At 36.4% G+C, this 15,016-nt stretch overlaps 1 protein-coding gene across 1 annotated transcript in view; it reads right to left on the reverse strand.

Annotated features, from left to right (window-relative positions):
• Positions 1-2,495: 2,495 nt before the first annotated feature.
• TMC1 (transmembrane channel like 1) overlaps positions 2,496-15,016 on the reverse strand; it is a 134,425-nt gene continuing 121,904 nt past the window's right edge. Inside the window, exons 17-20 of the mRNA XM_082657512.1 lie at positions 10,650-10,775; positions 6,569-6,647; positions 6,410-6,461; positions 2,496-2,754 (exon numbers count right to left, since the gene is read on the reverse strand). Coding sequence (XP_082513638.1) covers positions 2,732-2,754; positions 6,410-6,461; positions 6,569-6,647; positions 10,650-10,775 — 280 coding nt within the window. The 3' untranslated portion in view covers positions 2,496-2,731. The remainder of the gene's footprint in view (positions 2,755-6,409; positions 6,462-6,568; positions 6,648-10,649; positions 10,776-15,016) is intronic.

Raw genomic sequence — 15,016 nt, forward strand, 5'->3', positions numbered from 1 at the left:
AAAAGATTTTAAATATGTTCCTTAAGATTAAAAAAAATGAGATGGTTCCTAAAAAGTTTTTATATAGCCATAAGCAAAACAGTATCAAAAGAAAATTTAGTGACATTTAAGGCTAATTGCTCTGAATCAGGAAAGTAATAGAAAGTAATATAATTTTATCAGTAAATTGACTGAAACTGTCTTCAAATGTATATGTGTTGATTTAAAAGTCTATACAAACTAATGCTTTTGCATAAAAATGTGTCCTGAAAGGACCCAAATTTAAAGTTAATATTTAATCTTTAATCAACCTAAATGTACAACAGTAGAATAGACTAATTATGCTGTATTAATATCAAAAAATATTTTGTAGCCATTAAAAAATGTTCTGAAGTAATTTTTATGACATGGGAAAATGTTAACTAAGAAAGTAGGATAAAGACTAAATATATCTTATGATCCAAAATATTTTATTGAGTCTATATGTGTGTGTGAATCTGAGAAAAAAATACACCAAAATGTTAACAGAAGTTATTCTGGGTGGTGGAATTATAGGTTCTTTTGCTTTTTTAATTCTATTAAAAATTTCTAAATTTGCTGTAATGAACGTGTACCACTATTATAAATTTTTAAATGACCAAGGATTTGTATGAAACCTTCTTGGTGTGTATGAAAAAGATGTGTGTTATATAATACCTAAGTTCCCAGAAGAGGTCAAGTATTTCATGTATACATTGTTCCATTATTCATAATTACTAAGTCATCAAGACCCATCCTGGTAAAGGCAGCTGGACCATCCAAGGCAATCCATTACAAGAGAACTTTGAGAAAAAGAAACCTCATATAGGGCCTTGAGAAATCTTGTCACCATCATATAATGCTGTTTCCTTCTTGCAGGAAGTAGATATGAATAAAGGCTATGACTACAGTTTATTTTTAAAAATATTCTTAGGTCTCAATGTGTCTTCTGAAAAATCAAGTGTGTATCTGAGTTGAGAGCTGAGAACATCTGCCCATCCCATTCTTAAGTCTCTTGTTTTTGAAGCCTGCTTACTTACTCTTTTAATATATATTTCTTTACAAATGAATTGTGGAAACACTTTTTTTACTTTTGTGAACCAAACAAGGCAAAAGAAAGTTGTAACTGGATATTATCCAGGTCCATATTTTTGATTCAAGGGAGGCAGTAAAGTCATCAGACTCCCATCTTACCCACATTGCATTGGATTCCCTCTGCTAAAGCACTCCCTTGTTTTTTTCCACAGGAACTTGGTTTTCCATTGTGGGCTAAACTCCTTTGTTTGCATCCCATCTACTAAGCATGTGATGCCAACTCTGAGGTCTAGGGTTATTTGTCCATCAAGATGTCCTAACTTTGGAAGAGAGCTGAAAAAGGTAGAATAATAACTGGATTTTGTTAGACATTGCACTTAATAGAGAATAAGAGAAAGCAAATCTTTTTTCTGAATACTGATAGTGTACTATAATATCTGTGTCATTGTGAAGAAAGGGACAGTCTTGCCCTGAGTGGGAAGGTATCATTAATTTTGTTCGATCCTAAAACAGGTTTGCAAGTTCTAGTATCTAGTATTCTGGAAGATGCTAGAAACTAAGGATATAGCAGGTAGGGCAAAAAGTGGTAGAGAAAATCTAGAGAGCAGGTGATACTTAAGATATATAATGTTTGATAAATGTTTGACACATAATGTTTGATAAATATTTAGTAAACAGATTAAGAGGTACTGGCCTCATTGTAGTTCCTGGTGGTCATGCACTCAGTGTGGTCCCAGTGTTTATTACAAACTCACTCCCCCACAATTTGCACATACGCTTCTGGGAAGGGTCTAGTAAAGCACTGAAATAGTCCAAGCTGAAATAGTCCAAGTTCCAATCAAGTTGACTGAATTAAAGTCCAGTCCAGAGAAGACGCTGGAGTATTAGGCAGGGAAACTGACACAAAACCTCTTCCTACTGACCCATCCACTGAGGAATGAAGGTAGCAAAGGCTAAACCCCAAAGTCAACTAGGGAACCATACCTCACCATATATAGTAAGACATGGGTCACCAGTATATTCCCAGACCCGATGGACTCCGGCTCTGGTACTTGTAGGGACCCATCAGGATGAGAAAACACAGTTCAGGTCAAAGCTTGCTAATATAAACCTCCTGATATGGTTTAAACTATGTGTACCTCTCAGAAGCCCGAAGAGATAACCCATGAGATTTTTATTCTAAAAAGCCCATTCCTTTTCATACTGAATCCAGCAGCAAATAAAAAGGTTTTGGGTGTATATTTGTGGGGACCATGGATGGGGAGACAGAATGAAAAGGGAAAACAAGATGTTAATTTCAAAAAAAAAAGTGAGTTAACGAATGATTACAATGAATACTTTATAAAGATATTTCTGACCTTAGAAGAAAAAAGAAGGTGAAATATTCCTGTTTCCAGGCTAAGAAAACTAAGGCAGAAGATATGTATAAAATGAAAGTCCATATGAGTAAAAAGTTTTTAAATTAACCCAACAAGTAAGCCAGTAATCCATACTTCTCCATCACACACAATTTTAAACTCAATTTGTTAAAGAAAATGTGAGGGGACTTGCTCAGGGGAGAAAGTGGTGGTGCAGGAACAAATCCCTAATTTGGAATAAGGTAGAGATCCTTCTTTTTTTACTTGGGCCTTCACATAAGTCACTGGTTTTGAACAGTATGATGAGGAATACTTCTGGGCCTCCAGAATATCCATGAAAATTACTGGCCTCCAGCAGCTGCAGCTGTTCAAAATAAATAAATAAATAAATAAATAAATAAATAAATAAATAAATAAATAAATAAATCAAGAGACAGAGAAAGAAGATAAAGAAGAGGTAAATAAAAATTTCAGTGTGCTTAATGGTTCTGAATGAGGTGGCCTGAAATCTATACCTTCAAATGTGTTCCAGGTTGCTATAATATTTGTTGTCAAATATTTCTGTATTTTACAAAATCCTCACAAATTCTAAAGACAGGAGAATAAAAGTTCTGCTCTTTTTGAAATGTTTATTCATTCATTACTGCTTATGTAATTAGTATAGAAATCTGTTCATTTCAAATTTTTCCAGTAAAAGAATTCCTTATTGTCCATTGTCCTAGAAAATTAGTAGGTATTTATTGAGTGACTGATATATAAAGTCCTATATTAAGTCCTGAGGAAACAACGATAAATAAGATATAGTCTTTGCCTTCACAAAGGTTATACATATTTTTAACAAATCATGGGAAAATATCAGGTAAATTAGTATGCAATAACATTATATTATTTAAAACAAAGGTAATAATATGCCTTAACTAGAATTCAGATCTTAGAAGTCAGAACATTTCATTCACTATTCTAAATACTAATTTGATAATATTAAGTTATAGTCCCAATCTAGAGCAAATACAAAAGCACTGCAGATATGTGCGACATAAATGCTTCCAACTATGTGATGTCCACAAGAGACTCACTTCAGCTTTAAGGACATACATAGACTGAAAGTGAAGGGATGGATAAAGATATTTTATGCAGATGGAAACCAAAAGCATGCATAGCTCTACTTATATCACACAAAACAGACTTTAAACCAAAAACTGTAACAAGAAACAAAGAAGGTCATTATATAATGATTGAAGAAGACACAAATAAATTTCTTTAATAAATGATTGAAGAAGACACAAATGAATAGAAAGATACTCTGTGTTAATGATTGGAAGAATTAATATTGTGAAAATGCCCATACTGCCCAAAGCAATCTACAAACTCAATGCAATCCCTATCAAAATTCCAATGGCATTTTTCTCAGTAATAGGAAAAAAATCCTAAAATTCATACAGAACCACAAAAGTCCCCGAATAACAAAAGCAATTTTGAGAAAGAACAAAGCTAGAGGCATCACACTTCCTCATTTCAAATTATATTACAAAGCTGTAGTAATCCAAACTATATGGTATTTGCATAAAAACAGACACAAAGATCAATGGAACAGAATAGAGAGCCCAAAATAAACACATGCATATATGGTCAATTGATTTTTGACAAAACACCAAGAATATTCAATGGAAAATGGATAATCGCCTCAATAAATGATGGTGGAAAAACTAGACGTCTACATGGAAAAGAATTAAACTTACACCATACACAAAAATCAAGTCGAAATGATTCAAGACTTGAATATAAGACCTTAAAGCATAAAACTCCTACAAGAAAACTTAAGAGGAAAAGCTCTTGCAATTTTTCCTGGCAATGATTTTTTTGGATTTGACACCAATAGCAAAGGCAGCAAAAGCAAAAAGGAACAAATGGGACTACATTAAACCAAAAAACTTCTGTACAGCAAAGGAAACCATAAATAAAATGAACAGGCAACCTAGAGAATTGAAGAAAATATTTGTAAACCACATATCCGATAAGGCGTTAATATCCAAAATATATTAGGAACTTATATAACTCAATAGCAAAATAATAATAATAATAACCTAATTTAAAAATGGGCAAATGATCGAATAGACATTTTTCCAAAGAAGACATGCAGATGGCCAATAGGTACATGAAAAGGTGCTTAACATCACTAGTCATCAAGAAAACACAAATCAAAACCACAATGAGGTATCACCTTACACATGTTAAAATGTCTATTACCAAAAAGGCAAGAGATGGCAAATGCTGATGAGGATGGGAAGAAAGGGGACGCTGTGCACTGTTGGTGGGAATGTAAATTGGTGCAGTCACAATGGAAAACAGTATGGAGGTTCTGCAAGAAACTGAAAACAGAACTATCATGTGATCCAGCAATCCCACTTCTGGATTGATATGCAAAGGAAATGAAATCATTCATTTGTATTCCTATGTTCATTGCAGCATTATTCACAACAGCCAAGGTATGAAAACAACCTAAGTGTCCATCTATGGACGAATGGATAAAGAAGATGTGATGTGTGTGTATACACACACACACACACACACACACACACACACTATAGAATATTATTCAGCCTTATAAAAGAAAGAAGTACTACCATTTAATATGGACGAACCTGGAGGGCATTATGTTAAGTGAAGTAAGCCAGACAGAGAAAGACAAACATGTCACGGTATCACTTATATGTGGAAGCTTTAACAAAAGAGTGGAACACATAGACACAGAGTAAAATGATGGTTGCCAGAGATACGAGGTTGGGGAAATTGGGAGGGGTTAGTAAAAGGGTACAAAACGTTCAGCTATAAGATGAATATCATCTGAGGATCTAATGTACAACATAGTGACTATAGTTGGTAACACTGTATTGTATAATTGAAATGTGCTAAAAAAAGGTAAATATGTGAGGTGATGGATGTGTTAATTAACTGGAGGTGGGAATCCTTTCATAATGTATGTGTACATCAAATTATCACATTATACACTTCAAATGTGTTACAATTTTATTAGTCAATTATACCTCAATAGAGCTGAAAAAAAATTAATGCAGTTAAGAAACAAGTAGCTTAATGACAAAAAAAAAAAAAAAACTAAGACAAATATAATCTAAGGACACGACATCATTAGAAGTTGCTGCATCCACTTTTGCTGCCGTAAAGGCTGGCCAACATAAAAGGAGTATAGTGTTGAAAGAACCACAGAAAAATGGGGTTCAATCCTGATTGCTTCTAAACTTGGGGTAAAATGTGACCAGAATATTTACATACCACTCTTCTGTTCATTTGTGTGAACCAATACATTTTTCTACTTAAACTAATTGGGGTTGAGTTTTTAAAATTATTATTATTATTATTACTTACGGGGGAAAAAAGGCCGTACTAATATAAAGAGTTGTAGAGTTGGGAAAGAGGGAGGAGTTGGAAAAGATTTTTATTGAATTTCTTAGGCATCACTTTTCCATGCAAAAGGCAAAACATATCAGTAATTTTGGCAAATAAGAGTATGCCTTATTCTAATAGTTTAAAAATTAAAGAGGTTAAAAAGTAAGAGAGGTTAACGAATTAGAGAAGGCTCTGGGAAAGCAACAGTGATGAGCCTAGAGGATACTATTAGCATCTTCCCAGTGTATCCATCTATGTATAAAAATGGTCAAAATGGGCAGGAGAGATTAGGCATCTGTATCTGCTCTTTGTATGACTATGTATGTGGATGTTTTCTTCATCTTCCATCAATTTGCAAGATCCCTTTTCTATCACTACTGCTACTTTTATATTCCTGAAGTTTTCTTTCTCTTTTCTTTCTCCCACTGGAAAACAACCAAACCCCCTGGATATGATGCCTGAAAAGGGCTTAAAAAGGTGGACAGTAAAGAGTATGGGGTGACTTGCTGGGGCAGTAATGCTCCTCTGCATCAAATGCCCCATTTTGAGAGGAAAAAAAGGAAGAGCATACTGTTTGTAGGGGAGAAAGAACGCAAACATAACATAGCTCAAACCTGCTCGTGCAGCTGCCATTTTCTTGTTTCGCAGTTTGTTCTCCAAAGCTTGCTACATAATAAAAAATAGTAGAGAAGAAGAACATGAGATTTCCTGATGCGTTCTACTACTTGACATTAATAAAGACAAATATTTCTCTGAAATAAATTGTATCCTACCTGTTTCATCTTCTTTTTTAGATCCAGATTTGCTGCCTTCTGGCCTTTTGCAGTAGAATTGAGATAATAGATAGTCAAACTAAATTTAAAAAAGATAAAATAAAATTTATGGTATTTTTCAGTTCCTCAAGATTCTTCTTAAATTTACATTAACTAAATCATATAATGTTGGCACTTTAAGGTATTTTCTACTCTGAACCTCTTTCGTAGATAAAAGCCTGAAGTACAGAGAGGTGAAGAAGTACATTCAGAATTCCACAGCAACTGGGGTGGACCTGGGAAGTTGGACCCCCAAGGCTCCTCCTCCACAGCCCAGGGCTCTGTCTGATGTTCCTCACTGCCTAATTTTAGGTTCTTCTTGGAAATGTATTAACATCACTTTAAGTTATAATTGAAAACACCATTTCAAATCGATATCAATGGCATCCAATAGAACAGAAAATCTCTTGAAGCTTAGGGAATGTGTGGAATAAAAAGGAAACTGACTTTCCACTTTAAATTCCTTCCTTTGGCTTTTACAACTAAAACCATAATCCTCATCGTCATAGTTAATTAACATGGCTTTTTTTCATCCATAGAATGTATTGTTTGCATTTCTCTCTCCTTCACAAGAAACTATTTCATAAAAGAATAGTCCTGGCATTTAAGTGACATTTCTAAAAAGAGCAAATTCCAGCCAAACGTTTTTGCAAAAATAAACATGTTCATCTTCACAAAGCAAAACAAAGAAAGAATGCATTTAAAAAACAAAACAAAACGGGGCTTCCCTGGTGGCACGGTGGTTGAGAGTTCGCCTGCCAATGCAGGGGACGCGGGTTCGTGTCCCGGTCTGGGAGGATCCCACATGCCGCAGAGCGGCTGGGCCCGTGAGCCATGGCCGCTGAGCCTAAGCATCCAGAGCCTGTGCTCCGCAACGGGAGGGGCCACAACAGTGAGAGGCCCGCATACCACAAAACAAAAAACAAAAAACAAAAAAAACCATAACTGGCATTGCCCTTTATTGCAAATAACTGGTTACTGAACACATTTCCCCTACTCACCAACATGCCAGATCATAACCTTTATGAGCCATCTGCTGCTAGCAACAAGATTATTGATATCATTTCCGCTGGGTTTATTTCTTATACAAGTGATAGGATTTTGAATGAAATTACATACATGAAAGCATCTGGTGTAATATCTGGCATGAATTAGGTGTTCAATAAATATGGTGTGTCTGTGTATTGTAAGGGTTTTCTTAGAAAAGTGCCGGCATTTGGAGGAAGAACTCAAAGACCTCACAAGTCATTTGCAATTCTGTAATTCTCTATTTATCCATCACTTTTTTTCTACCTTGAGATGCACCTTCAATGAGTATTCTTCATAGATCATTTTTTAGTCTCCAAAGGAATGAAACCGCCTGCAGGGAACTAGCTCAAACTCTACTCAGTTACCCCAAAACCAACCAAGCTGATGTAATATGATTCATTGGGGAAATTCAAAATGCTTGTAAACATTCTCTAATTAAAGGTAATAAAAAGCCAAGCCAGGACTGCCTGGTGGCGCAGTGGTTAAGAATCGCCTGCCAATGCAGGGGACACAGGTTTGCACCCTGGTCCGGGAAGATCCCACATGCCACGGAGCGACGGAGTCTGTGTGCCACAACTGCTGAGCCTGTGCTCTGGAGCCCGTGAGCCACAACTAGTGAGCCTGCATGCCACAACTACTGGAGCCCACGTGCCTAGAGCCCGTGCTCTGCAACAGGAGAAGCCACCGCAATGAGAAGCCAGCACACCGCAGCGAGGAGTGGCCCCCGCTAGCTCCAACTAGAGAAAACCCATACAACAAAGACCCAACGCAGCCAAAAATAAATAAATTAATTAAAAAAAAAAATCCAAGCCAACTGTATGGGCATCATAAAGTGCTGAAGATGAGACCTCAGTATTTGAAAAATCAAATCAGTAATAAGCTGAATTTCGGGTTTTAAATCAAAACGTCAGAACTAAAATCATCCTTGTGGGACATCTATTTGACCTTATATCATGCCAGTTTCCCTCTAGACAGTCTATATCAGGGGTTGTCAAACTATGGTCTCTGGGGCAAACCTGACTCCCAGCCTGTTATGTATGGCCCATGAACTAAGATTGGTTTTTACATTTTAAAATAGTTACATAAGTACTTACATAATATCCTCAATTTTGCCTCTTGGACCACAAAGCCTGAAGTAACTACTATATGGTCCTTTAAGGAAAAGTGTGCCAACCCTGGGTGTGGACCATCTCTGACAAGTGGCTTCCAGTTCTTCTGAGCATTTCCACTCAGCCTGAACTCAGTGTTTGGTGCTGTAAATGAGTAGGTGGGAAATAAGTGGTGGGGAATAAAAAGACATGGGTTTGAATTTACCTATTAGCCATTTGATTTGGGGCAGATCTTCCATGTGCTTTCAATAATATGATTAATGAGGCCAACTTCTTAAGGTTATTGTGGAAATTAAATGAGTTAATATATGGATCGTGCCTGGAACAAAGGCAGTGTTCATTCCTCTTCCATACCCCTGGGGCAGCTTATTAAATCTTTAATTAGTGGCATTAGAACAATGTTGCTCTTTTGCTTAAAAATAAATCTCTTTCAGTAAGTCAAGAATATAGTCATAAAATCTGACATTGTTTTGAGTGTGTGTGTTTTAAAACAAGACCTCCTTTTTACCACGAAAAGGCCTTGACTCCTAAAAGCCATGCTCTCAAAAGCCACTGTATTGTAAAAACACTAAGAAGGAAAATCACTTCCAGGGCCATCTGGTGAAACATGCTGCATCCAGCAAGTCATTTTCTAACACATCTGCACCAGAGATTTACTATCAGATTCTTAACGGCACCCCATGATCAAGGTTCTGTACTACATAAAATAATCTGTTTTACTATTTAATTATCCCTACAGGCTATTAGCTCTCCCTCAAAGAAGGCATCATGGTGTAAGGGGGTGAGTGCTGGATTTACTGTCAAAGCCCTACTATTATCATTTTTGATGTATTCTCACTGAGGGAAAGATCCCTTCCCTCCTCCAAGTCAGTTTCTTAATTTATAAACTTGAAGATGACACCTGCCCTCACTGATGTGGCTTGTGACCACGACCATCACAGAGACGATCCTAATAACTTGGCCCAGAACCCAATTCATTTACTTAAACCACTGGGATTTCTCTCCCAATCTCTCCCTGACATTTCCTAGTTTTACCTTTATTTAAACAAATCCAACCCTTTGTGTCAGCTTTGTTCCACTAAAGTGTCCACGAGGGTGACTTCACACTTGCCCTCCTTGATTGAGATCAGTGGCAGTTCTAGACTTTTTATTTAGGAAGGCCTTGGGGTTTGAAAGGAAGGACTGGGGCACTTTTTGTAGCTCTTCCATAGGAAGCATATATATATATATATTTTTTTTGCTTAGAATGTAAGTTTACCTGTGGTGGCCAAGACTCAGAAACCAATGAAAGTAATACGGGAACAAAAGACCCCTCTCAAGTTCCCCTTTGGATATCATCTCTGACTTCGAAAGGATAGACTAAGTGACCTTTCCAAGACCCTTCTGGTCCTCTGATTCTATCATCATGGGCAGACATAGTTATTAATGGCCTTCTAGGAAGAAGGACAGGGTAATTTCTAAGGCTTTAGCCCTGAAATATAGCCTATAGGGCCCTCAAGGGGAATATTAACTTAGAGGCTCATCACTTCTGTGTATTCACAGCCATATGCTTTATGGAAAAAAGGTGGAGGTCAGGGGGGTGGGGAGGAAGCTGGATGTGCTGATTAGATTTAGTGTTTATGTTTCCCTTGCTGTAGCTGTTTACTGATAATTATTTTGGTTACTTGGGAAACAAATCTTATAATCCTAGGCAGGCAAAGACAGATGCAGATGGCTGTAAATTACATGCAATAGGATCAGAATATGGCTCATGAATTTTAGCCTCTCACCACCACGTAATCAGTGCTGAATTGGTTAGGTTACAGCACAACCCCTGGGGAGAAAGAGAGTTGAAAACGCTGAAACTTAAAAGGTGCAGGAAGAACATTACAAAGGCTCTTTCTATGAGGAGGGAAAGCACATACACCATAACCAAAATAACAGCAATAACTAATCCAGGATTAGAAAGCTGTCTCAAGATCATCGCCAGCCAGCTTGGAAAATCATGTTCCAGTGTCTCTCCGATGACTTCAAACATCCTATTTTTGCCACTGAAAAAAAAAAAGGAGAGAAGTTCATTTAAAACAGATGTAAAAACCATGTTTATAGCAAGATGTAAAAACTATGTTTATAGCAAGAAAACTAGAAATTTTTCTCAAACATTGCCTAAGTACTCTTTCAGGTTAGAAATCTGATGTTTAGCTACAACTCCTGACACTTTGGCCTCATACTGTCAACAAATGGATAAGATATGAGAAATGTTATGCCAACACAAACACATAGTCAAAGCAGTTAGGAAATTAACCACAGCATTAGGAGAAGATTTAAAAAAAATTTTTTTTTGGAGTATAGTTGATTTACAGTGTTGTGTTCGCTTCAGGTATACTGCAAAGTGAATCGGTTATATATATATAATCCACTCTTTTTAAGAATCCTTTCCCATAGAGGTCATTATGGAATATTGAGTAGAATTCCCTGTGCTATACAGTAAGTCCTTATTAGTTATCTATTTTATATATAGCAGTGTATATATCAATCCCAATCTCCCAATTTATCCCTTCCCTCCAGGAGAAGATTTTTTAAAGCTATATTTCTAAGATTTGGGTTACTTGGGAACAAATATATTATATAAAATATAAATATACCTTATATATGTATGAAAATATATTTTATAAATAGCTTGTAAGTCTACTCCTCAGCAGCTGTTCTTATATGAGAATACTTTCTTTGGGCTGAACAAATAGTGTGCTCAATTTTTTTAATTAGCCTTGGAAATGAGCATAAGGAATAGCTTAATGGAATAAAATCCACAAATAATCTAATATCTCTTTCCATGTTATAGCTTCTATCTCATTTTCCACCAGACCTCTTTCATCTGAGCTATTAATAGGTAACTGCACTGAATGCTGAATCCTTTCTCTCTCAGTATTTCTTCTGGACGGGCCCTAATGAATACCAGCTAAGAACAGAAAATGGGAAGAGAAAGAAAACAAGCCTAAAAAGCAAAGGTCCTTAGTGAGTTTGTTCTCAGCCCCTATAAACTAGAGAAATGAGAGCAGGATGTCTGTCTTAACTTAGTATATAATATTCAGCATTATCAGGTAACACCCATCATGCCAAATTATTTTTTTCTGTATATACATATTGATTCTACTATGAAATGATGTAATTTTCAGAGAAGATATTGCATTATTTATCAGCAATTTGTATGTATCATGAGAATAAAGGTTGGCATAACACTGAGTCAAATATTTTGGCTTCACTTTTGGTTTTTGACCTTTATACATTCTTAGCTACTAATTGAACATGACCCACAAGTTCCAGATCAGATTTTTTTTCTCTCCAGTATCTTTTAATAGACTGAGAGTGACTTCAAGTATCTTTTCAGGAGTCACTGGACTACAGAGGTATAAATTTTGCTTCACAAATTATAGATCTACACACTAATTAGCAAGACCTATGATACATAAGGGGGGATGAAGCTTACTGACAATTTAAGATTATATCAACCTATTGTACTAAGGTTTCTCATTCTTCATCCATTCTAGCTGACCATGCTTCATGACCATGACATATGGAATACAGCCAGAATGAGGAGACAGGCAAGGAGGATGAGAAAAAATGAGACAATCCACCCCACCTTCTCCAGCCTCTAGGGCTGTGTTTGAAGAATGTCACAATGAGGGAACTGGAATTTTACAAAATCATCTCTACCCACAAAGGTCTTCTTTGCATCCAGTGTATGAGAAATGTGAAGTTATTAGTATCTCTGAAGATTCTTGGGTGCCTTTTCCAGGATAGGTCTCTTACCAGGAGTCCAGATCTTTTATTATACACAAACTATAGAAGCATCTACAAATCCTGGCACTCCCTTTTTCTGACGGGTGAACCAAAGTATGCATATTCCCAGAAGTCCTTTCCAGCCTGTTGTGAGTATACAGCCAAGTGAAATGTTACTGAAGTTAATCTATAGCTCTCTTGGGCATAGCTCTATCCACCCTAATTAGAATAGTCTATGTCTGTCTTTTCAGCCAGACCGAAAGGTCCACCTGGCCAGAATCAATGCCCAATGTACACCTACATCTCTTCTAGTGCTTAGTGCATGACAAACAGTCATTCTTCATTCATTAACTCAAATTACGGCCAACACTCTACTGTGTTTTGACTCACAGGGATGAAAATATTCTGTCCCTAAACTCTAGAAGTCAGCTACACTATTAAGAAAAATCAACACATCAAGTGAGTAATGTAATAGCAGTGTCACAATATAACATAAACCTATACATGTTATATGATCTCAGTTATTTTAAAAATCTGCATAAGAAGAAAACCAGAATACAAAATGCCAAAAAAATGTTGAGAGTTGTTATTTCAGGTCTTTGGTTAGTGTTTATTTTCATGCGAAAATTTCTATAATTTCTGGTTTTTCTAGGATAAACACGTATTACCTTTGCAGTTAGATGAAAATACATGAAGTTATAATTACCATAATGTTAGCAGGGAGGTGTGTGAGAACCTAGAGAACTATAAATTGTCCAGAATTATTAGTGAGGGAGCTGGGGGAGAAACATCAAGTGTCAGGAAATGTGGTAGAGCAATTAGAAGAATTTTCTTCATCTGGACACCAAAGAAATAGTTTTTTAATTGTCAAACTGTTAAGGTAAATCCACTTAATAGCCTACTGGAATAATTTTCTGGAAAATTCACCCTCCCTAGCCAGTTCTTATGAAACCAGAACAAGCTAGACTATCTCATCAAATTGCTTTGCAGAATGGGTCTTCTAAGGTATTGTAGCCACCTTACCTGAAAACATACATGCACCTGGGAGAGCCTGGCCATTACTGTGCTTTCCCTATTAACCTACCTCAAATGCACGTTTACCAATTTGCTGCCCACCCAGGTGCCAAGTAGGGTCAGATACACTTCACTAGGCAGGCTGGTCAAACCACCTCAAACTCAGGGTCCAAAAGGATGGCAAGTCATGAGTCTCCTACTAATATATCCTTTCTCACCTCACTACCAAGGCAGAACAATGCTTAAAGCTTTAAAATCTAGAGAATAAACCAAGTATACATTCTTTTGCTCCAGGAACAACAGACTATCTAAATAGGACAGAGATACCCCTTTCTCAATACTCTACTGAAAATATTTAAATTTCCTTGATCTCAAAATAGTGATATACATGCTGCTCATCTGCCAAAGTTTGCCAATTAGGAAACAGTTGGTCAAAGTCAGATACTATGTGTTAGACACAGACTAAGTTTTATTCATTAAAATCATAGTAACTCAGTGTGATTTAAAGAGAGGCAAAGGAGTTAGGATGCAAAAAGCTAAAATTGTGCAGTCATTGTACGTGACTAGCTCAATGATATTTTTAATATTAATGGACCTTTGTTACCACCACCCAGCTCCATGTTGACCTTGTGGGGTTTCCCTGGCAGACAACTAAGTTCCTTTGATATGTTTTTCTGAGAAGGACCCACTTCCAATTAAAAAGTTAAAAGCACATCTAAAACTTATCCTGGATATTTAGTTGTGTGGGTAATTTGCAATTAACTAAAGTCTTCAGATGACTTGTCTCTTGAATTTTGTACCCTGAGCTTTATTAAGACCAATTGCTCTTTCAAAACTGTAGTTTCATATTTAGCCTCCAGATGTCACTGTCTGCATTATTTACTTCCCCCCACCTGGGTGGGGCGGGGGAACAGGACTTGTCAACTTCAGCTTCCTGAATATGTATGACAGAACTCCAGCTGTTTTTGCACAATCAGTAGGCTTAACATTTTCTTTCTTTATGTCCAGGAAAGCAGTAATAACAGACTATTATTAGAATGAAAATGCTTCTTTTATACTTAAGTCTGCGGGCAAAGAATATTTTGACTTTAATTTAATAACTTGGGTCTGACAGCATGAAGGAGAAATTATACATGTCCACTATTGCATCATGCTTGTCATTCACATGGCTTTTTGTATTCACATTTTCCCACTGAAAAGTAGAAATAACTCAAATGCATGCTGATCAGTGACTCAACATGTAGAGATTCTTGGGCGGACTTGTGGTAGAATGAAATCTCAATCCTCCAGATCTGGAAACTTTGCTTTCTTGGTAAGTGTCACAGGGAACGCTGTCATAGAGAACTGTAGAAAAGTATATTTCTAAGTTGGATCAAAGAGCCTTCTTGACTCTTTATTACTGACTTGTGTGATTTATTCTTGTTATTTGAGGAGAATATACACGAGGAACATCCTTAATTTTTTTCCTAGCATGTAGATTTGGATTATAAATTATGTG

This window comes from Grampus griseus, assembly GCF_964374135.1.
Source record: "Grampus griseus genome assembly, chromosome: 6".
Classification (NCBI taxonomy): domain Eukaryota; kingdom Metazoa; phylum Chordata; class Mammalia; order Artiodactyla; family Delphinidae; genus Grampus; species Grampus griseus.